General features: G+C 41.8%; 1 protein-coding gene across 2 annotated transcripts; it reads right to left on the bottom strand.

Moving 5' to 3' along the window:
• Positions 1-4,336: 4,336 nt before the first annotated feature.
• On the bottom strand, positions 4,337-24,744 carry kank2 (KN motif and ankyrin repeat domains 2). 2 transcript variants are annotated; one of them, XM_085271620.1, is made up of 15 exons: positions 24,608-24,700; positions 21,243-21,362; positions 20,926-21,130; positions 18,899-18,984; positions 13,637-13,718; positions 11,998-13,362; positions 11,370-11,555; positions 11,184-11,292; positions 10,422-11,000; positions 10,252-10,339; positions 9,487-9,706; positions 9,104-9,246; positions 7,795-7,995; positions 7,611-7,709; positions 4,337-5,734 (listed from the first exon to the last, which is right to left on the bottom strand). In XM_085271620.1, exons 5-15 carry the CDS (start codon positions 13,671-13,673, stop codon positions 5,678-5,680), a joined length of 3,084 nt encoding a protein of 1,027 aa, XP_085127746.1. In that variant the 5' UTR covers positions 13,674-13,718; positions 18,899-18,984; positions 20,926-21,130; positions 21,243-21,362; positions 24,608-24,700; the 3' UTR covers positions 4,337-5,677. The 2 variants fall into 2 exon arrangements, with proteins under 2 accessions (XP_085127746.1, XP_085127745.1); XM_085271619.1 differs by lacking the exons at positions 20,926-21,130; positions 21,243-21,362 and having other exon boundaries at positions 24,608-24,744.
• Positions 24,745-24,770: the final 26 nt, after the last annotated feature.

The following is a 24,770-nucleotide window of genomic DNA, read 5'->3' as shown; positions in this document are numbered from 1 at the left end:
ATGGGAGACTTCTTTGGTACTGGGATGATTGTGGCTGATTTTAGACAGGATGGGATGGCTGCTTCATCCAGTGAGAGGTTGAAGATTCTGGTGGAGATGAGGGTGAGCTGGTGGGCACATGGTCTTAGCACTTTACCACGTATTCCGTCTGGACGCCTTCCTGGGGTTCACTGCTAGGAACACTCATCTGACATCGTGCTCCGTTACAGTGAATGGAGCGGTGCAGGAACCAGGTGAGGATGAGGATGGGAGCAGGGCTGAGGCAGATGAATGCTGCTGTTGTGGTGTTTCAAAGCGGGCAAAGAAGCTGTTTATGTCCTCTGCTAGCTGCACACTCAGGTTTTCTGTTTTCACAGTTCTGCCTCTGTGGTTTATGATGCCTATTATTCCATGCCATGTGTTGTTGCTGGACAGGTGGGACCCCTTTTCAGGTCAGCTCGAGCAGAATTATTAGGCAAGTTGTATTTTTGAGGAATAATTTTATTATTGAACAACAACCATGTTCTCAATGAACCCAAAAGACTCATTAATATCAAAGCTGAATGTTTTTGGAAGTAGTTTGTTTTTTTTTGTTTTTTTTTAGTTATTTTAGGGGGATATCTGTGTGTGCAGGTGACTATTACTGTGCATAATTATTAGGCAACTTCACAAAAAACAAATATATACCCATTTCAATTATTTATTTTTACCAGTGAAACCAATATAACATCTCCACATTCACAAATATACATCTCAGAATCAGAATCAGAATCAGAATCGTGTTTATTGGCCAAGTACAGTGGGGCAAAAAAGTATTTAGTCAGCCACCGATTGTGCAAGTTCCCCCACCTAAAATGATGACAGAGGTCAGTAATTTGCACCAGAGGTACACTTCAACTGTGAGAGACAGAATGTGAAAAAAAAAAAAATCCATGAATCCACATGGTAGGATTTGTAAAGAATTTATTCATAAATCAGGGTGGAAAATAAGTATTTGGTCAATAACAAAAATACAACTCAATACTTTGTAACATAACCTTTGTTGGCAATAACAGAGGTCAAACGTTTACTATAGGTCTTTACCAGGTTTGCACACACAGTAGCTGGTATTTTGACCCATTCCTCCATGCAGATCTTCTCGAGAGCAGTGATGTTTTGGGGCTGTCGCCGAGCAACACGGACTTTCAACTCCCGCCACAGATTTTCTATGGGGTTGAGGTCTGGAGACTGGCTAGGCCACTCCAGGACTTTCAAATGCTTCTTACGGAGCCACTCCTTTGTTGCCCGGGCGGTGTGTTTTGGATCATTGTCATGTTGGAAGACCCAGCCTCGTTTCATCTTCAAAGTTCTCACTGATGGAAGGAGGTTTTGGCTCAAAATCTCACGATACATGGCCCCATTCATTCTGTCCTTAACACGGATCAGTCGTCCTGTCCCCTTGGCAGAAAAACAGCCCCATAGCATGATGTTTCCACCCCCATGCTTCACAGTAGGTATGGTGTTCTTGGGATGCAACTCAGTATTCTTCGTCCTCCAAACACGATGAGTTGAGTTTATACCAAAAAGTTCTACTTTGGTTTCATCTGACCACATGACATTCTCCCAATCCTCTGCTGTATCATCCATGTGCTCTCTGGCAAACTTCAGACGGGCCTGGACATGCACTGGCTTCAGCAGCGGAACACGTCTGGCACTGCGGGATTTGATTCCCTGCCGTTGTAGTGTGTTACTGATGGTGACCTTTGTTACTTTGGTCCCAGCTCTCCGCAGGTCATTCACCAGGTCCCCCCGTGTGGTTCTGGGATCTTTGCTCACCGTTCTCATGATCATTTTGACCCCACGGGATGAGATCTTGCGTGGAGCCCCAGATCGAGGGAGATTATCAGTGGTCTTGTATGTCTTCCATTTTCTGATGATTGCTCCCACAGTTGATTTTTTCACACCAAGCTGCTTGCCTATTGTAGATTCACTCTTCCCAGTCTGGTGCAGGTCTACAATACTTTTCCTGGTGTCCTTCGAAAGCTCTTTGGTCTTGGCCATGGCGGAGTTTGGAGTCTGACTGTTTGAGGCTGTGGACAGGTGTCTTTTATACAGATGATGAGTTCAAACAGGTGCCATTCATACAGGTAACGAGTGGGGGACAGAAAAGCTTCTTACAGAAGACGTTACAGGTCTGTGAGAGCCAGAGATTTTCCTTGTTTGAGGTGACCAAATACTTATTTTCCACCCTGATTTACGAATAAATTCTTTACAAATCCTACCATGTGAATTCATGGATTTTTTTTTCACATTCTGTCTCTCACAGTTGAAGTGTACCTCTGGTGCAAATTACTGACCTCTGTCATTATAAGTGGGGGAACTTGCACAATCGGTGGCTGACTAAATACTTTTTTGCCCCACTGTATACCCATTTCAATTATTTATTTTTACCAGTGAAACCAATATAACATCTCCACATTCACAAATATACATTTCTGACATTCAAAAACAAAACAAAAACAAATCAGCGACCAATATAGCCACCTTTCTTTGCAAGGACACTCAAAAGCCTGCCATCCATGGATTCTGTCAGTGTTTTGATCTGTTCACCATCAACATTGCGTGCAGCAGCAACCACAGCCTCCCAGACACTGTTCAGAGAGGTGTACTGTTTTCCCTCCTTGTAAATCTCACATTTGATGATGGACCACAGGTTCTCAATGGGTTCAGATCAGGTGAACAAGGTGGGCATGTCATTAGTTTTTCTTCTTTTATACCCTTTCTTGCCAGCCACGCTGTGGAGTACTTGGACGCGTGTGATGGAGCATTGTCCTGCATGAAAATCATGTTTTTCTTGAAGGATGCAGACTTCTTCCTGTACCACTGCTTGAAGAAGGTGTCTTCCAGAAACTGGCAGTAGGACTGGGAGTTGAGCTTGACTCCATCCTCAACCCGAAAAGGCCCCACAAGCTCATCTTTGATGATACCAGCCCAAACCAGTACTCCACCTCCACCTTGCTGGCGTCTGAGTCGGACTGGAGCTCTCTGCCCTTTACCAATCCAGCCACGGGCCCATCCATCTGGCCCATCAAGACTCACTCTCATTTCATCAGTCCATAAAACTTTAGAAAAACCAGTCTTGAGATATTTCTTGGCCCAGTCTTGACGTTTCAGCTTGTGTGTCTTGTTCGGTGGTGGTCGTCTTTCAGCCTTTCTTACCTTGGCCATGTCTCTGAGTATTGCACACCTTGTGCTTTTGGGCACTCCAGTGATGTTGCAGCTCTGAAATATGGCCAAACTGGTGGCAAGTGGCATCTTGGCAGCTGCACGCTTGACTTTTCTCAGTTCATGGGCAGTTATTTTGTGCCTTGGTTTTTCCACACGCTTCTTGCGACCCTGTTGACTATTTTGAATGAAACGCTTGATTGTTCGATGATCACGCTTCAGAAGCTTTGCAATTTTGAGACTGCTGCATCCCTCTGCAAGATATCTCACTATTTTTGACTTTTCTGAGCCTGTCAAGTCCTTCTTTTGACCCATTTTGCCAAAGGAAAGGACGTTGCCTAATAATTATGCACACCTGATATAGGGTGTTGATGTCATTAGACCACACCCCTTCTCATTACAGAGATGCACATCACCTAATATGCTTAATTGGTAGTAGGCTTTCGAGCCTATACAGCTTGGAGTAAGACAACATGCATGAAGAGGATGATGTGGACAAAATACTCATTTGCCTAATAATTCTGCACTCCCTGTATACCTTAAAGCAAAAATAAGAGCCTGTTTTGAGATCCCTTTACTCAATCCCTTGAATATGCACGGGCACAATGTAACATCAAAGTTTGGATGATTCAGATCTTGAATTTTGGGGCCCTTTAAAGGCCCAAAATTTAAATATAGAATCTGCAGCTCATTAGCCCATATTGAGCTATACTGTCACAGAGAATGTTTAGCATTACTGTACACATTACTGTACGTGTTTTCTCTGCCCAAGTCAGAATGAACTGTTGAGTATACTGCCATATTATTAATGTTATGTACACTTGATGTTGGACTATACCAAGAAGAATACCAAGATACTAAAAATACATCCCAGTACTGAATGCAAATTATCATATTTTTAGACTATCAGAAAGTCTTTCTTTATATAGCTTTTTTTTCAGAGCACTCATAACTTCATCAAAACCACGTAGGATTTTCAGAGCTGAAAAACACAATTAAACTGTATTTTTTAAAAAAGGCCAAGAAAACAAAAGAGACCAGCCCCAGTTGTTTGCGTTAGGACTCCCTCTAGTGGAACCTGTGGGGTTCTATATGCAAACTGTTTTTACCTTGTTTTTACATGACTGAGTGGAACTTACAAGACAACAAAACATGTGGTCCACATTTATTTATTATTTTCCAAAATGCACAAATTAGAAGAAGAGACACACAATCTAGCATTTTCATAAAACCATCATAAAACATTAACTACAGAGCTGTGTGATTACATAACGCAGGCGTGAGCTTAAAAACTCCAAATGTATAAAAGATAGATACTTAAAAAAATTGAAATTTATAAAAAATTTGCTTAAAAGTGAATATGAAAATTGGTAAAACATCTTTAAAAAGTAATAGAAATTTTGACATCAATAGCCTATGCACTTTAGTTCAAGGAGTTCGATTTCAGGCATAATTATTACCAGTTTACACTGACATATATTATTTTAATATTCCTATCTTACATGGCACGCCCTTTTAAGACCAAAATCACTTACTTTCTGGTTCCCTGACAAATCTCACTGGCTTCACCAGCGCTCTCTCAACAAAGTCTTGTTAAATTTTATGAGCACACATCACAAACACAGATACCCTCTAAACAACCATCCGAAAAACCTTCACATATAAAAATACAAAGACCATAGTACCGCAGCCATCAGAGAACAATGGTAACCTCTCTCCTCTTTAACACCACCTGTGTTAACATTATTACCACAATAAGCAGCTTTAAAAAGAGGTGATGTGAAACAGACATCTTTGGGTTTGATTTGGGGAATGTGATAAACACATAAAACTGGTTAAAAAGGTGTAAAGTTAACCAACACCTGGGAAATAAAACCACGAGGTCCTGAATTAAGTCAGAATGATTAAAAAAAATCAATATCAAAAATACTCTCAAGTAAATAAATCTTGTGTATAAATATCAACAGACTATTGGAGTGTTATATTTTGTAGCACCAATGAGCTAGTTGATGCAAGGACACTTACCCACGAGAGGGGTGGCTTCAGTTATTCCAAATGACTGTGATGGTCACACAAAACGATGCTACTGTGAAACACCTATGGTACAATGAAAACACACTGCTCTATGAGCCAACTTATATAAAACTGATATGGAATTACAGAACGAGTGCATAAATATTGAACGTATAGTGAAATGCGGTGAACAGTTTGGATTTGTAAAAACAGTGCTGACAACTGGATTGTTGCAAAACTAGAACGAAATCCATTCAATGTTCAGTTTCACACTTTTCCAACCACCACTGGGATTAAAGTAAGACCACTGTGTACGATAAGCAATGAGTAACAATGGTGCGAGCTCTCACGTAATTATCTGCACATAATTAAATTATTCAGGGTGAAAACAAACACACAAACAAACTTGATGTTTCCTTTAAGTACATAGATGAATAAACATCTGTGGATTGGCTGTGTAGCTGAGCAGTAGGCGTGTGGTTTACTTTAGTTCACCAGCAGGAGGAGAGGAGCCCAAGAGCGGAGACTTGGGGGAAACCTGGACAAGTAAAAAAAAAAAAGTAACCAAATTATAGTTTAGAATTTTTTATCAAATTCATCATGGTTAATCCATCCATCCATCAGGGTACCCAAGGTAAGCCAGCGGAAAGATGTAGTCTCCCCAGTGTGTCCTAGGTTTGCCCCGGGGCTTTTCCCCATGCCCCAAATACTTTGGAAGGAGTAGCAACTCTACTCTGAGCCCCTCCTGGATGACCAAGCTCATTTTACCTCTAAGAGATAACCCACCACCCTTCATAGGAAACTCATTTCTACTGCTTGCATCTATGTTCTCCTTTTTTCAGTCACTTCCCACAGCTCAAATTGTTTCACCAGATCAGTGCACATTGTTGCCACTACAGCAATAACCCATTTATCACTCTCTCTGAACCCATGAACCTAACACTGGGAAGAAATGAACATTTTGTGAAGTTAAAATAACAGCTACTGCCAATCCAAGAAAAATCTCAGGTTTAGATCCTTTTACTGTTTAAGTGCATCATATTTCCCCTGTATTTTCTCTTCCAGGAGTGGTTTCTATTCATGTAAAGCACCTCTTGATCACTACATTTACATGCAAATTAATATTACATTACCATTTTAAATACAAAATATATTATATTTGAGTATGTGTCGTTGAAACCACACATCCTGTTTGTATATTAAGAATTAATCCCACTGAAGCATGTTCTTGTTAAGATATGGAATTACTCATATGTTAGGGGCATTCTTTAGACACTGTACTGTCTCCTGGGCCTTCTGTTCACTAGGTGACTCTGCTTTGTTTTGATCATGCTGTGCTTTGTCCTGAAAGAGCTGACTGAGAGTAATTACCTGGATGAGCAACTCAGGGCCAGGTGTGCTCAGGCTATGACTAACTGGTTGAGCTACAGCTTGGTCCTTGGGTTCCCTTCTTTTGCTTTCAACATACATTACCAGTCATCCAAACATACACATTTACATTACATGTAATCACACATTCCTGATAGTTAATTACAGTTTGTTAGTGCTTGTTGTAGTTTATTAGCCAGGTTGTGAAATAAAATGCATAAAGCACATCTGGAATTTGTCCATCACTTGGGGGTTTATATACTAGTTTATGACACACCTTGCCTGTTTACGGTCAACTTTGTGTTATATACAAACTAATAGCCAGCTGAGAGGCTGGGATAGCGATTCATACCTGAAAGACGAGTGCAGATGGTTGGTAGGATAGAGAAACATGAGCAGACTCATGTCTGCATGTTTCAGCAATGTGCTGTCACTTATGGAAACTTAAAAAAATAAACTTAAAAGAATGAGTGAAGTTTAGGTTTTGTTGGGGAGCAGGTAGAAGTCAAATTATATGACAAAGTTATGCATCTCTCGTTCTGTTTAGCCAAAGAGCTGCACAAACATACACCATAAACCCCACATTAGGTGAGAATGTGTACTTATTCTAAGGCAGTGACTTGTTTGACAGCTGCAAGCTTGTGGGTAATTGGTTTCTGGCTTAAACAGATTTGCTTGTTTGCTATTTTTGCTCAACCCAAAGCCAACTTTAATTTCTGTAGGTATGCAGTAAACCATATGCAACTCTTGCATATCAACACGTGTTTGAAAACACGCAAACATTGCAACACTGCCCAGATGTGGGAAGGAGGCTTATTTTAAAGAAACTGGTTGGAGGAATAATTGACAGAGGTTGTATTTTGCATGGCTCAATATGTGACAAAATCCAGTTTGGATGGGTTGCATGCAAACAAGAATATTACATAATTATCCGTGTGCTATTAGCCATAGAAAGTGGCAATCACTTCCATGACACATTTCTTGGATTGTTGAATGTTGGTGTGAAAGGGCTACTTTGTGTCTTAGCAGCATATTTAGATACTCACAGGGGATGGAGGCTTTGCAAAGTTGAGGTGAGCGTACAGAAGCACAGCGATGTCATTCTGACTGGCTTCAAGGGCAATGGACAGAGCAGTGCTGCCATCCTGTTTAATACAATGAGAAAATGTTGGTGAGACGCTGGTTTTGGGAAGGAGTTCGCATAACCACAGACCGAACTGGAATTCTTACATTATCGGTGAGAGTGGCATCACATCCTGGCACTGATAGCAGCTGACGCACAATGTCCACATGACCATGTTCACAGGCACACATGAGTGCAGTGGAGCCGTCGTCATCGCGGATGTTAACTTGTGCCCCGCAGGACAGCAGCGCTCGCACCATGTCCCCTCTACCATGACTGACTGCCAGCATCAGCGCTGTCTGTCCAGCCTACAAAACACACATTGGTTAAAATTACTGTTACCCTAATTTTTTAACCAAACTGTGGACACATTGAGACTGCATTTGTGTACATGGTGCAGCAGATACATTTTGAGCAGAATTCTTAAAATCACTTGTAAGAAGACGGTCTAGTTTCTAGAGCAATTGCAATGTGATTGCTAACAGGAATCAAACCAGATGAGCAAATGAGACTGGCTGTTTTTTCTACATTGGCTTCATAGAAATTCACAACTTTTATCCCCTGTTGTCATATCCCACATTGCTCCAAACTTAATTAGTTAGAGCGGCTTTTACTGAATGACTGTAAGGAAAGCAACAAAGACTATAATCACTGGTCTCATGCATGTCACTGGCTTTTGCTACCTGCACTATGCCCAAGGTGGTAAATTGTATATCCACACAAAATCACAAGGTATTCAGATTTTTCTGGAATATTTGCCAAAATGTCACAAAAAAAGTTTCAGACAAATAAAGACTGAAAATTCTAAATAACTGGGTAAAACTGGTGCATGAAATATTTTCCAGAAATTTGTCAGTTTTATAAAAAATGTCCCTGTTAATGGATGTATTCCTCTGAAAGCCAAATGATAATCAGATGCTTACAGTGTTAAAGGTGGAATAAACAGAAAAATACATGGAAGTAAAAAAAAAAGAAGTAGAAATATCAGCTCATTGTCTTGAGAAATTGGATTAAAATAAAATATGTCTTTCACATGCTAAATGCCTCCCAGGGTTAGTATCGTGCACCACATTTTCCTTGACAAAGAAATATTTCAATAAAACGCACATTTAGTTTGTTGGGATCTGGTTACCACTTCTTGTTTGGGTAACAACCAGTGGGAGGCTATGAAAGTTTTACAGTTTTGTACTTTTCTAACTGTCCACACAGTGTCGCTGTTGTGACAACTTTTGTGAAGCACTTGGCCATGGGTCAGCTGTCTACAAAGTTTTTACTCTTGTACTTTTTGTAATGATTACAGTTTTTGAAACATAAGACATTTTATGCAGTCCTAGTCCTGCACTAATGCATGACAATGGGGGATTTTTGTGTGTGTGTGGAGACGCAGTAAAAACTAATGAGCAGTAGAGGGCGCACCTGGCTGGCCTTGGCATTGACATCCCCTGTGCGCAGCAGCTGCAGGACAGTTTGAAGGTCACTGTCGGAGTGGAAGGCAGCCAGAGCCGTCAGCATGATGGCTGTGTAGCCCGCCTTGTTCTGCTTGTCAGCGTTACACAAGCCTGTCAGGTAAAGAGGCCAATCAATTTGACAGGTGATATAACAGCAGCACAACAAAGTAAAAGGGATCGTTACCATTAATAATTTAATATGACTTATTTCTTAAATTGTAGAGATTATCATAATAAAAAATAACCATAAGACTTTACATTGACTCTTCAGTCTTATGAGATTTTACTTCGCTTAATATCAAAATTTTCTCCAGCGCCTCTGTTGTTTTCTCATAAAAGCACAGAACTCACCAGTGTCCAGCAGAAGTTTCACCACGGGGAAGTTGGAGTGGGAGACAGTGTAGTGAAGGGCTGTATTCCCGTTGCCGTCAGCCATATTTATGACAAACTCCAGCAGCTGAGGGGAGATTGAGGCGAAAGTGTCCATGTAGGCCTTGACAACAGCTGTGTCGGCCGTTTTGTGGCAGGACACACGTAGCCACTCTTGCAGCACTGTGGTGTAAGCTGCCCTCTGAGATCAGACACAATGAGGACTGTTAAGGCAAATAAACATTTGACAGATGGCTGGAGAAATGCAAGAGCAACGACGACATCAAAAATGTGAAACCAAACCTCAGGAGAAGCCTTGAGTTAATGTGTTGTTTGATCTTTCATTACTTGCAAAAATTATGAAACCAAAGTTTAAGAATTTTCTTATTTTAACTTAGTCTTATTCCAGACATGGGGTGCAACAATCCAGTGTAGTCTTAGTGCCGTTCCCAAGCCAGGATAAATGGGAAGGGCATCCGGCATAAACTCTTTCCTGAATCAAACATGCAGATAATCAAATATCTTAAGCTATGCTTTAGTAAATATTTAGAGTTGGCAAACTAAAGTAAAATATATTCTAAATTAAATTATTGAGTGTGCACAGTTTGTGGGTAGCTGTGCCTCCTTGTTTGAGGTTGGTCTATGTCATTTATTTTAAAAGTGAACCTTCTGAATTTCCTAGAAAGAAGTAACGACAGAAGAAATGTGAAGAAATGTGGAGAAATGTGAATTAGACTCAACACGTACTGCTCCTTGTTGGCTGAAGGCATTAGGTTCCCCCAGGGCTTTCTGCAGGGCATGCAGAGCTAACATCAGGCTGTCAGTCAGCTCCAGTCTGTGGCAGATAAGGAGACAACATCACTCTCAGATGTTCATAGATCCTTTAATCCTCACAGACAGACTCTGTGTACACTTACCTGACTTGTTTTGAAGGCGCTGTCGCAGTCTCATTTGAAATACGTTCATCTGCTGGTTTGCACTCTGACTGGACGCTGTACCGCTGCTGGGCGTTATCACTGATTTTAGTGAGGCCAGGTGATGAAGAACAGGTAAGTGAAGCCTTCTGCTCAGGAGTGGATTCAGTGCTAACTGGTGTGGAGGTGACCTGTTTGTGCTTTTCTGATGATTGTTTGACAGTCTCAGAATCATTTGATGAACATGGAGGAGGTATGGCGTGGTCTGATGCTGGTGGCTGTGAGGCACATTTTTGCACCACAGTGTCTGTCGCTGGTGACTGAGGTGCTTTGTTTGATGGCATTGTGTCTACAGCTGCAGACTGGCTGGGACTTGAGTCTGGAATGGCAGCTGGTAGTTTGACAGCATTTTGCTGAGGTACACTGGTGCTTTCTTCTTGCTTGGAATCTTTGTTGTGTATTGTCTGCTGGTGCTGGACTGTAGACTCTGGAAGTTTTTCTCTGGCTTCATGATATTCACTAGAGTCACTCCCCTCATCTGAGCTCTCACTGCTGCTATCTTCTGAGGATGTGGACTCGTAGCTGTAAGACACGAACAATTTTCACTCTGCTCAAACAGCTCAGAGTCTTTGCAGGTGACACAGGGAGTACATTTCTGCTTCTTCTTTTACCTTTTTACTTAACCTTATGCTGACAACATTCCCTTGACACGGTACTCAGTGGATGAAAATAGCCGACTGCTGCTATGCAATAACTAACACTTACCCTCCATTGACTCCAATAAACTGTAGGTTTTTCTTCGTAGAGGGCGAGCCTGGTTCACCTTCTGCTTTCCGCTTCATAATTGATCTCAGAGACAATTGGGGAGATGAAGCTAGAAAAGATACCAGCAATTATTCATACAGTGGGAGCATGATGTGGTCAGAAGACACTAGTTTAAAAATCACATACCTGTCTTAGGTAAGCCTTCTTGTGATTGGATAGAATCATTTGCTTCTTCCTTATTATGCACAATCTGATCATCAGATGCAACAGCAATGGCAGGATTAGCTACAGGTACTGAGGTGGACAACCTGCTCTTCAAGACATCGCGTACCTGCTTAGAGCTGACTGCAATCGGCAACTCAACTGGAGCATCTGAGGGAGAGAGACAGACAACATTTCAAAGCTAACTAATCAGTCTTTTTGTGCAGTAATGCAATAAATAATTGTTATTGCAAAGATACAGTCTGATGCAGTACAATCCAGCAGTAATGCAGCATTCCAAACCCCTCCAGTTAAAATTTAAATATATTAAATATAGAAGTATTTGCGACTTTTCAGCTTTCAGTAAAAACATATATTTGAGGGTGACAGACTCAGTTTCTCAGACAATGATTAAGTCTAGCCTTAGACCAACCCCCGCCCGACACACACACACTTTTTTTTAAGAACAGATCCTTGGTGATTTTTTTCCTTTCAGTTTAGGACTAAGCATAATTCATATCTGGGAAACCTTTTGCACAGGTTTCACAAAATGCTCTTGCATTGGACTGCATCAGACTCTCCAGTTTAAGCTCATAAAGTCTCAGTAACAGACCTTCAATTCGCCCTCTCTGGTGGTCTTCCACGCCTCCAGCAGCTGGCTGAATGGGGGGGGAGCTGCAGGTCTCTGCTCGGAGCAGTGTTCCCACCTCTACCACAGTAGGCTGCTCCAGTGTGTACACCTGAATTCCTACAGTTCTCTGGTCCCTCTGGTGTCGTTGCTGTGTGAAGCTGACTAGTGTATGCAGGCTGCAGCCTTGAGGCTCCTGCCAGCCCAGGCTCGTTGCTATGACTGGATGCTCTGCCTGAGGGCCCTTCTGGACTCCTGCCACCTGCTGCTGTGCAGCCTGTAGTTCCTGCATTGTCCTCTGTAGTTGACCCTCAAGCTGACCCACTTGATTTTTGAGGACTTCTGTCTCAGGCAGCAGTCCCAGATCCTTCTCTTGAACCCAGACCCCCACATGACGACTTCCTCTTGAGTCCTCTGGTCCCACGCCAATGGTGCGCACTTCCCGCTTTGCATCTGGTCGCACTCCACTCACAATCACTGTGTCCTCAATCTCACACCCTGAGTCTTGCTTGGACCCATCAGGTGTGGTGGGGGACAGTGACCCTGCTGGCTTATTGTTGTTGCTCCCCTTTCCAGTGCTCATGTCTTCTTCAGGGATGTCAATATAGAGCTCCCCTCTGGGACGACCTCGGTTGAACCCCAGAGTGTGGCCCAGGAACTTCTGGCTCTTCAGCTGGACACTGAGCTGCCGTTTCTCCTCCTGCAGCACTGAGATTTTAACTTGGAGCACAGGGATTGTTTTCACCTGTTCTTCTAGCTCCCTTATCTTTCTCAGGGCTGCAGCCATCTGCTCCCTGACATGTTGCAAGTGAGCTGGGGTTGGAGTTACTGGGGTGGACAGGCCAGAGCTCATGGGAGTGAAAGATCCACCTCCACCCTGTGACCGGTTGAAGCTGTGTGCGCTGCTGATGGAGGTGTTAGAGCCAACTACACTGCTGTGCATGCTGCCAAGATTGGAGAATCTCCGTCCCTCTTTCTCTTCTTCCAGCTTCCTGCGAGCATCCAACAGAGTCTTCTCCACCCGGGCAGTGCTGAAGCTGGGCCTTTGTGATGTATGGTAGCCTGGGGCACAGTAGGAGTAAGAGGAATGCCGGCTGTCCATGCTGGCATTGGAGCAGAGAGACTCTGTGGAGGTCCACCAGGAGCCAGCGTAGCCATAGCCACGGGGCAAAGAGCCATAGCGTGGCCGGCGTTGGACAGGCACCTTCTTGATAGTGTTCCCCTTCTCTATGTCGTTAACATATTTGAGGAAGTCTAGGTCCAGACGGTAGCCATAGGGGGTCTCCACTGAGTAGGGTGCCTCCTGTTCTTTGGCGTGCAGGGAAGGGGGGGCAGGTGGGTTGAGTTTCCCTGCAGGGGAAGGAAATAAACTTTAAACAAACGGAAATCTGCATCTAATCTTGGGTTCAGACTTCAGAAAAAAGCATCAGCTACTCCACAGTTATAAATGTACTCAGAATTCATCACCAAATTAGGCACAAAGTGGATTGTTGGAGTTCATTATGACACAATCTTACAGTTAAAATACATGCCAGTTGTGTGATAGTTTAAATCCTAACAAAAGCATTAACCTATCATCATTTTTATGTTGATCATTATAAGGAATTAAAAATAGAGGGCGCACCTGGGAAGCCGGGGTCCATATGCAGCACCTGTGCCATAATGCGCCTGTGGCTGCTTTTCAGACAGTCACACAAACACCTCACCTGTAGGGAGACAAAAGTGTTGAAATTAAACATACTGTACACTAAGCATTTCTATAAATAACAAAGGATTCAAGATTTCAAGAGCTTTACAACAATATACACAGTATACAGAGTACTGCAATGCTGTTTCACCCCAAGCCCCCCATGGTGCATCTATAAGTATATAAAAGATATATCTCCAAGAGATATAAAACTAGGAATTACAAATAAATAATATGCTAAATTTGGGTAAAATTAAGGGATAAAAAGGTACTAATTGCTAACTATACAATACTATAATAATAACTATTCAATACAAACTGTACCATAAACAAAGACAGAACAGAGACAATACGAAGTGGATTGTGCAGTAGGTGTTGAATACCAGGTTCAAGTTACGGTCAGGATATTGTAGACAAGACAGGACATGTGAGACATGTGCAAGATGCAAAATATGCAAATACAGTATAATTTAGATGTGTGTTCAGTAACTATGTGATTAAGTGTGCAAATAAGCATATTGCTCCCAGGTCCAGTTTGTAGTGGATTTGTGGAAGTTTTTGTTGTTTTGAGTCTTTTGGTGAGTATTTTAAGGTGTTTGTAAAAGTGGCTTTTCTTGCATTAATTATAAAGATGCAATCAATGCAGTAATACACAACTGTCTACATCCAACTAAAACCTAACAGAATCAGTATTCAAATATCTTAATATCTTAAGTTAACTGTAAAGTCTGCATGACATAGTGTGTCCAGAAATAATTACCGCTTTTGACTGCATTGCTCTCTCTGTATAATGGTCAGAAATAGCATTAGCCTTTCTACCCGCCTGCCTCCATTCCTTATTTTATCCTTCCATTTTTTTGAGCATATTGGGCCACTGTCAGTTGTATATTTGTTTCTGTTCATAGCATTCAGAGAAGAGAAGTTACAGGGGGAAAGTTTCCTGGCAGCTAATTCTAGGACAGAGATTTGCCAGTTACAGCCTTATTAGGAATCATCTGTGCGCACTTACTTCGCCTCTCACATTAGGATTTACAGACACTCTCTCTTCTTTCTCTCCTGCACTTCTTCCATCTCTGGCTTCTTCTCTATTTGTCCTTTCTTTATGCTCTTCTGCTCCCGTTTTACCCCTCTAAGCATCAGCTGATGATCAGAAGGTTTCAGCTAGTCCCTTTCTTTTCCTCTGCACACTTAGATGCTTTTTAATTCAGCCAAAACACACAGTGAATTGCTGAGAACTTGCATTTTACCAAAGGTAACATATGGATTTTGACTCTTTATAAACAAAAGACTAAGCCTTTCCCTCCACAGAGAGCAACACACTGCCAGCAAAAATGTAGAAACCCTAATGCCATGCCTCTGAGTTGGTGTGTGCTTGGAAAAGATTAACTTTCTAGGTCATCACTTTGTGGGAACTGTGGAAATCTTTAAGCCGTCCACAGCATTAGTCAGTTGAACATCTTTATATACTATGGCTTTGATAAGATAGGAACAGAAGTCTGCGCTGCAAACCACTTTGTTTTCAAGTGCAAACTATATTTGCCTCAGTCTAAAGCTGTTTTTTGTTTTTTCTCTTCCTCTCTCGCTCTCGCTCTCTCTCTCCATCTATCTTGTGACCCTAGCCCGTGCTTGCTCGTTTGTGAAAAGTAGGACACTTGGAAACACTGACTAAATTGACATGGTATTTTTGAAGTGCTTTAGTCAGTTTAATTTCTCGATGTGATTCTGCTTATCTGTACCCTTTCATCACCCTCTCATTCCAAGATTGCCACACACTATTGGGCCGTGAAATACAGACTGCATGCAAACCCAAACCCATTTTAAGATTGGCACCATGGTGGTAAGGAAGAATCACACTGGTTAATCTAATTTAAAATGAAGCCAACTATCCTTCAGCTTACACATGAGGACTTTATGCCCCAGATATAAAATTTTAACTTGCATATGAGAAAGTGGAGAAAAAAAGACAAATCTTGACTAATATTGCAGAGCCTTTAAAAAAGATGAAGAATTTGGCTGCCTGCCTTCAGCCTACAGTTTAAGTGTCTGTTTATCTCCATTGAAAGTGTCAGACTGATGGTGTACAGTGTCTGGTGTACAGTGCGGTCTGGGAATGACTACATATGTGAGAAAGTGAGAGTAGGACATAGAGGCGTGGTTGCAAAAAAACAGACTGTGTGAGAGAATATGCGTACAGGGTGGAGGGCAGCACTGACAGGGGACAGCCGATGAGATATAATTAGAGTATGTAGTTTTGCAACCTAACATGCCTGCCAAGCAGACTGGTTGATGTCGTCTACTCGACTTCCCTTCAAATTCCACTTTATTTTTATAATTTTGCTCTGAAGAAGCAAACAAGCATAGAGAGACAGAACAGAAAAAAATCAGGTTACTACGGGTAAATCATTAAAATGCACACAATCAATAGCTGACTACATGGTGATGGTTATTTGTACGATTAGTCCCAGAGGGAAAAAGAAAAAAAAAAAAAAGGAAGGGTCAACCCAGACACCTGCTGATGAACACCTAATAAAAAACGTAGATGAATATCCAATAGTCCATCAACTTTATCCAGTTCACGGATGAGGCCAGAGGGCCTGATCCATTCAGCATACATCTGACGTGCAAATATAAAAATCCTGTATGAGCAATGCCTAATTTCCAAAACTATAGGTACCATGGAAAAAAAACCTCCCAGACACAGGAGAGTAGTTTTCCCTGTGTAAAACTACCATTCATAAATAACAGCCAATTTAATGAGCAGAGATGATAAGTTTTTCCTTTCGGATATTTCTTTTATGATAGCAAGGAAGCACTCCCCTGTAAGTGGTTCTTGTCCAGACACTTCTTTGTTATTGCCTTTTTACTGGCACTAAGCAATACTTCATGGCTATATTTGCCTCAAATGTACAAGTCATTTGGTCGATTACCTAAATATATGATATCGAGAGTATAGTCAAGCTCAAAACCTATTATGAGTTTAATTTATGTTACTGTCTTTGCTCAGTAAGATTGTTTTGCTGGACAATTAGAAAACATGTGATAATGATCAGCCATTGTAATATCACATTGTATCCAGCAGTGTCCAGATTCCAGATCTGCCCCTTTGTTGATGTTTTCTTTTTGGGGTTATAAAAAAATGAATTATTAAATAAAGGTGCTGTCATTTTATTTTATTTATATAACCTATCTTCACCTGTTAGTGTTGTATTTGTTCCTTGATTTGACCTTGATGTATAAGGCGGAATTTTTTCCCAAGACACTGCATATATGAACAAATTCTGGGTAACATCAATAAAAAAATATTTATGATGACCTCATGTAAATTGCAGGTTTCACTAAGAAGTTGAAAACTTTTGAGATCTGTATTGGCTGAAATAACAGATATGATGTAATGCCTTTCCAGGTCCAGTCTCTAAACTTCAAGTCCGAATTATACTCGTTTAAAATCTTCACTATATTCCAAAAATCTTAAGAACAGTTATTCCTCTTACATTAATTAAACAATATATTTAACAATACTTCTGTCAGATCACTTAATTTATTTAGGTACTTGTTTATCTCACCTACCACAGATTGTAGGATGACACTCAACTGGCTTAATTCTTAACCTTTCCATTTTTGCACCATACCCACTGTTGCACCAGCAGAATGAATACTGTAACTGTGTTGCTCTACAATAGTCCTTCAACCATGGCAGGAACATTCCACCTTTTTCTTTTCCTAGCTGTAGTATTTTAAATTTTACTCTAGACTTATTACCCTGCCCTATCCTACAGGTATTCATTTCCATTTATTAATCTGTTTTATTAATATCTCTGCTGGTACGGACTGAAAAAGGAATAGCAGAAGAAATAAAATCAAATTTTCACAATTTCTACTTTATTATACAAATTAAGGGAGCACATCGTTCACGGTCTACTTTTATTTATTTTAGCATAAAACAATAATTTAAATTTGATGTTGTTTAGATTCTCTTGTATAGTGATACCTAGGTATATATAATACTATTTTTTTCTGCTGAGTTTATAAAATTAGCGTTGATAAAATATAGCTTTATAAACACATATTTTGGGTCTAGTGTATGTTTAATTTGCATCATGAATAAAAACTTGTTTTATCCCTGTAAGTAAATTTGCTGTTATTCCAATGTGTTTTCTAATTACTTGAGCAAGAAGCTCTATAAATAATGCAAAGTGCAAAATGTAAAGTGGGGCTTAAGGGACACCCTTGACGGCATACTCGTTTCAAACTAATTACCCTGAACAAATTCCAAAATTCTGAAATCTTCTTATTTAAACTGATTATTTTCCACTATCAGGCTCCTACAACAACAGCAGAGTGTTTCATATGTGCTAATGTGTGTGCACGTATTCCACTGAGTGTGTGAGTATGGCTGGGGTGGAGTGGCTGACCTTCCTCTCCGTCTCTCTGGTTTAAACAGAGTTCCTTTGAGATGACATCTGAACAGAAACCAGCATTTGCCCTTCCCCAGCACAACTCTCCCCAGCCAGCCTCCATCTAGGACACATGGTTTGCCCCCATTACTCCCCCCTACCTCCTTCATAGAGCTGCATACCATGCTAGAGGAAGCTAGCATGGTCTGGTCTCTCCCCTCTATTCCCTGCTATTAAGATTAAGACAACCCCTGGGGGGGTAAGATGCAGGTCATCCAGCACAAATTACGCGTCTGTGGTATGTCCTGTAGGATGTCACGAGAGTAACTGCATAATGCTGTAGCTTAATTGACTACTCGTACTCACCACTGAAAAAGATTTTTTCCTCTATGTGCATGAAAGTTTTGGGTTTACTCCTTTCTATGCAGACCAAACTCCAGCATGGTATTAAAAGGGTTAAAACTCGGTTTGAGTTACAGTGTGGATAAACATTCCCTCAGAAGACTGAGACCACTGTGATGAGTAATTTTAAAATGCCAAGCTTCATTTCAAGGTCTGTTCTCCCTAGTTTATCAAACTCATTGCTTCCATTCATTGAGTCACCTTATTATTATTGCCATTACAAAGGATTAAACCTCAGTACTACTAAGTCAAAAATACCGCCGCTCTTTCCACCACCCAGAGACGATCTTTATGGAGTTTTCCATTGCACTGCTGACTCTCAGCCTTTGGTGATTGCGATTTTGCTCAAGCTTGGGAATGGTTTGTGAATTAGGAAAAGAGGGATTTATTTTCTACTTCATACCAGCTGCTTGCGCTGCGAGGATGGGATCTCTCCTCCCCAGGCCCCTTGCCTCTCCCTTCCTTTTCTTGCTCTCTTACAGTCAGCACCTGCGGGAAATAAGAATAGAGGAAATTTGAACTTTGGCTGCCACTGCCTTTGACTGTATCAGTTAGTAGTCCAGAAAAATGACAATAACTGGGATATATGCAGGAATAGTTTTCAGGGGACATCAGTAAAATCATGGAAAGGGTGTGCAGCTCTGCTGACACAGAGATAAACAGAGATTCATAACAGGTGGGCATGACGTGAGGGTAAACACAGGTTGCAAAGCAGGAAACAAACATTTCAAAACAGAACACACATCCAGTGTGTCAGTGTTTTTGACTCACACACCGGATGTGAACAACATACACCCATAAGATGCAAATCACACACTGATTGTTGCACAATATAAGTGAAGCCTGAGCCATGTGCAAGTTCTCCTCTCACAGCTTTCTAGAAATAATTTCCCCCACCCCATTCCAGTTCAAGGCTCTCTAATCAATTCAAGGCTGGGAGCGGGAGCCTCCCTGCCATGTGATTGGGCAATGTGTCAGTTTTCTAACTCTCCCAAATCCAGTGGCACTCACAAACACCCCCACCCTCTGGATTAGTGGGAACCTGTCTGTATCACCTAAGGCTAGACTGATTTCATGAGCCTTATGATGCATTTCCTTCAACACAGTCTTAACTGCTGTGTGAGTGTCAACCAGACATGCTGCATGACAGCGTCTGCTGCCGATTCTCCTACTTTGGCTCCAGCAGCACAGAGTCAGGCTGCTGTGAAAGTGCGGTCGACATTTTGTCTGGAGTTCTCAGAGCCTAAAAAACACCGACGAGTGACCTTTGCGTCATATCATAACAAGGCTTGCCGTTGTTCTGTCCATTGTTTCATTGTGTTGCCATGCCAATACCACTGAGGGTATTGGTGGGAGAGAAACATCTTTTAGACTAGAACTACAGCCAAATCACAAAGAGCCATTCATTCAGGCCCTAGTTCCACAGCTGGTTCTAATAGAAATCAAGGAGGGGCATCTCTGAGAAAAAGAGAGGGAGCGGTAGACAGAGTATGGACGAGTGTGTGGTAAGGAAATTTGCCTCAAAACAAACAAACAGTTGGTGAAGACCTGTTATGGACCCACACACTGACAGAAAGTGGAAACACAAGATGCAGGACTTGCACTGAGTGACTGATATCTAAATCTAAACAGGCTCCAAAGTTAACAAAACTAGATGTATGTGTTGATGACTGTGAATAATACCAAAGTAAAAACATATTATGAATACATTTCCACCTTAGTTATGGGACCTCATTTATCAAATCCAAAAGCTACTCGCAAACAATGAGATCAAAGACAGCGGCGCATGTCGGGCTGTTATAACTGTGCGTTTGGCGGAGATGGCAAATACCAAACATTACAGAGGAGACAAGCTGAACTCCCATGGACTCCCACAGAACACAGATGAAAACACACATACCCCCTAAACACACCAACACTGTCTGAAGCCTGATGACTCCCATAAATCAACAAACACAGTTGAAGATATTACTTTGATTTATTCAAGTAAGGGCAAAGAAGATATGAAAGCCCAGTGATTTAGCTGCTTTTAATTCATCTGAAAAGTTTTAGCTCCCAAAGAAAAGCTCTCAGAACGGCAGTTTACGTGCTGCTGTCATCATACCAGGATAATTGTCTGTTTCAAAACGGAGACCATATTTGAGGTCTGACGAAGAAAGGGTTACAGGAAAGGGAGCTTCATCTTTCTATTCCCCAAGGACGCAAAAACAACTCAGTCACTTCCTCCCAGCCCAGGAGAAAGAGTAACAAGGAGAAAGAGAGCATAAATGAAAAAAGGGGGGGTAGCAGCGGTAGGAGAGGGAGAAAGGAGTACAGTGAGAGAGGGAGGGTGGGACAGAAAAGAGGGGAAATTCGAGGAAAGACAGGCAAACTGTAAAAGGAGGGGGAAGAAAGTTTTAGATGGAAACTTCTGAAATGAGAAGAACATGCCTGTTCTCAGATTTGGACTCCACCAGAATGAATCACGCTGACACCAGAATGAGTGCTGCTACTAACGCAGGACAAACATCTACAGATCAGACAGAGGGGCCGCAGAGCGCTCCTCACAATGAGTAAATAACGATTCAAGAGGACCTCTCCTCATAATCCCACATGGCTCCACCTAGAAGATTACCATCATTTGTACATTCCTCTCCTAAAATAGAGAGAAAAAAGAGAGAATCCCTAAGACAAGTAGCACTTTGTTGCACTAAATAAAGCTTATTGTTGTTCAGAGTTGTTTTTTTTCAGGGTAACAGGCCACAGACCTCAAAAAAGATGTGCTGAAGGCTTTTAAATGTCACATAAAGATGCTGCTGTATCTACTGAGACTTCTTTGTCTTCCTCCTCATTCTGCAGCACAGATGGCTTCATTCAGCCAACTAGCCCTGGATGAATAATAAATCAGAAAGATTAAAACAAATGTTTCCCAAAGAGCTGAAGAATAATAAATGCAGAAGCAGCAATAGCCATTTTTCACCCAGCGTAATGTGGCTGAAGAGCATATGTCACCGCATGACAGAAAGGGCCTTCACCAAATGCGAGGTCAGATGATCTCATATCAGCATGCTCATACAGTGTGTACTCATGCTGCTGGTGGGACATGTGGTTTTTGACTAATGTAGCCATTAAATTCGGGACAGTGAAATCATAACCCAATGGGATGTCACCTCCAGGACTTCTTGCCCTTTAGGAAAAAGCCCTGTTTTTCACATTAAGGAGTGGTGATGAGAAGGAGCAGACGGCGTGGAGCTGGAGCAGTCTGGTGCTAGAGAGACTATGGCCAAAAGGAGAGGCCGGCCAGCTCACATTACTCCTGGAACAGGAGCAGAGTAAACACCCGCCTCTCCGCTATTGGTCATTGTGCTGACCTCCAACAGGAAACTGAGCAAGGGTGGGGCTGAGCGACAAGGAGCGGCACGGGGGGGAAAAAAGCCATTTGGGAGAAAATTCCTGAGCAGTTGTGGAGGTGGGGATTAAGACGGATGCTGAGCAGAGACGCAGAGAGTTGCTCTGTTTTAGAGAAACTGAGGTGGTCTGGAGAGGAGGAAACCCAGACAGCAGTGATTGAGAGATGGTGGAGAGCCAGTCACAGCAGTTTGAGGGTTAAAAGATCAGCGTGTGTGAACAGATGGTACAACAGAACGCAGGAAGTCATATCAGTCCGGTTTCCATGCTAAGTTAAGCAGTTCCTTCTCGAGAATCTTATCAATTACTTCCTGATTTGGTGAAGTTGTTGATGCAACGGTTGTACAGACACAAATAAAACAAAACAGACAAGGGGAAAAATAATAATCCAATGCACTTTACACATGTTGCTTACTGGACAGCACAGTCCATCTGGCTTCTCTGGGTGATTAATAAAATAAAGGAGATCAGTCAGCTTATTCAGCAGGATAACAAATTACTGTCCCTATTAGAGAAAAAGCCAGCTTTTCACCATATGTTCACTACACTGCTCTCCCTAATCGACAGAGTTAAGTAGGAGTATTAACTCACTGTCTTGACCACAGCAGTCTCATGCTGGGCTGTATATTTATCCAACTCTAGTGCAAAACTTCCTGTTTAATATTCATGTTGTTATGGTGCATATTCCAGGGTGCTTTTTAGAAAGGAAGAATAACACACTAAAAACAAACTGCATGCATAAATGAATAAGGTCCATTAATATTATTATAGAGCCCTGTGCCATAAACCATCATTATTTCACATGACTTTATGAACATGATATACTGTCTTAATATAACAGGTGATTAAAAATGCAGTAAAACTTCTCTGAAAGGCTCATCTGTGGTTAAAAAAAAAATCCAAGAAAGTGATAAACAGTCTCACACAGGTTCAGGGTGTAATTTCATTAGCCTTGCTAAACAATTTAAACGCCCGGCGTGTGGCCCAGTGTGCAAATGGGTTTATGGGCCCTGCATTCCTCCACTGCACCCCCGGATCCAAACACTGTAATGAAACAATCACATTCCAGCTCAGAAAAAAAAGAATCTGCTTAAGGAGACTCCAGCTGCTGACAAACCTGGACACAGATCCATAAAATGCAGTCTGGGGGACTCCCTTAGAGTGGGTTTTCTCTTTTACTGCACTTATACTCAACATATCTCAAATTAACAAGCAAATATTTAGTTAGCAGTCCTCTTAGCTGAAACTAAACCACATTATTGTCTTAATAAATCCTACAATCACGAGGGCTCTGATTTTGCCTTAAACCACTGTAACAAAAGCTAATTTATCCCTAAGGTCTGTCCTTAATGCTCTTTAACTATATTATAATATATGGGTTCTATATGACGCACCAACACCTTTTCCATGTAATAACATGACAGATGGGACAGAGACCACGTGAGCACCATGCAGCTGCTGGTAGGTGATTTAATACAGCCAGCAACCCATTACACAACAGCAGGACAGTGGTGTATTGTATGATGTAGTGTAACAGGCTGATGACTGCACTCCCACATCCTGCCAAGTTCTGCTTGCCCACCATGAAAACAACATCTGACTGAGCTAGAAGTTTCTCAGTAAAATGACTGCATTCATAAACAAATAATATAGTAATGCAAAAATTAACAGGGAGATTCTAGTTTATTTGAGAAAGAACTCAGGTTAGAGATGTCTTTCAAGAAAGAAAAAGAAAAAGAAAGAGCAAAAGGTATATATTTGATCCACTTGCCCTGTTAATATATAACCCCCCTTCTTATCACTGACCACTGGCCAGCTACAGCTGGCGAGACCAGCAAATATTGAGGGCAAAAAGCAGCGCTGAAGAACATCTGGAAGTCATGAAAACTTGCAGCGTGCGTGGGACCCACCCTCTCCCATGAGCCCTTACAGTTTTTAAATGAGATTTTCGTTTTTAATTAAATTATAAACTGACTGGATTGTTGCAACATTTTCTGAATTAAGCACGAGATTAAAAAAAAGTTTCAAAGCCAAGTGCAAACACACCCAAAATGCCTTTCTTTCTTTTTTGTTTTTTTGCTATTTTGGAAATGATGTCGCGTTTAGTTGCATACTGCGAGATTTAAGAGCCTAAAAGTTGAGCTTTCCAGGCACCCCCCACCCCCCGCCCTCCACAAGCCCACCAAGACAATAATAGAGCCCTATGTAATGAATTAAAGCCGCTGTATGGAAAATGCAAAGCTTATAAACAGAAATGTTAAGAAAGCTAGGGTTGTGAGGCCAGAGTTAGTGTGACAGACGCACTCTCAGTCCCCATATGATGTAAATTATTGATAAATATTGATAAATCTGGTTAATCCCGCGCGGTGAGCCTCCAGTGATGCTGTGAACAAAAAAGAGGACGCACCGGAGAACCAATCGCGAGAGTCAAACATTCCTGCAACCGCAGATAAATACTAATATGAAATTATAAAAGCTAATTAGTCAGAAACATTTAACAGAAATACACAACCAGCCATAAGCTACGCTGGGTGTTGGTTTTTGAGGATAAAGGACCCGTTACTTCAGAGAAGGAGCACCGGAGGGGAGAATGGGCAGGACCGACGCTTCACAAAAGAAGTCCCACTGAAAGCTCCTCGTCTGAAGCCATTTACAAAACACGCTGACAAAGACAGACCGAGCTGGTTTTCGCACAGAGGAAAGTCAACTTATTGTCTGCTCTTACCTGCCCTGCGCAAATCCTTTCTGTCGCCTCGGCCCAGGAGGAGCGCTCACTGACAGAGAGACAAAAACACCGCAGCCAAGATGCTCCGAGCCCCCTCCCGCTTCTCTTAAAGGGCACGCGGCCACGAGGCCAGGCGGTGGGCTCGCGCACTGCACGTCTCGCT

The sequence above is a fragment of the Mchenga conophoros genome, linkage group LG4, assembly GCF_057382185.1.
Source record: "Mchenga conophoros isolate Kocher_MC1m ecotype Shallow Benthic linkage group LG4, M_conophoros_male_GT1.1, whole genome shotgun sequence".
NCBI lineage: Eukaryota > Metazoa > Chordata > Actinopteri > Cichliformes > Cichlidae > Mchenga > Mchenga conophoros.
The sequence above is the reverse complement of the archived record's forward strand: the minus strand, read 5'-3'. Positions and strand labels throughout refer to the sequence as shown.

What these genes read in the sequence shown, in the direction of transcription:
- kank2 (XM_085271619.1), bottom strand. Translation starts at nt 13,673, where the DNA reads ATGGCACAGGTGCTGCATATGGACCCCGGCTTCCCAG. An exon ending in TCAATGCCAAGGCCAGCCAG is followed by an intron (nt 7,996 to 9,103) that starts GTGCGCCCTCTA and finishes TGTGTTTTGTAG; the next exon opens with GCTGGACAGACAGCGCTGAT. An exon ending in TTGCAAAGCCTCCATCCCCT is followed by an intron (nt 5,735 to 7,610) that starts GTGAGTATCTAA and finishes TTACTTGTCCAG; the next exon opens with GTTTCCCCCAAGTCTCCGCT.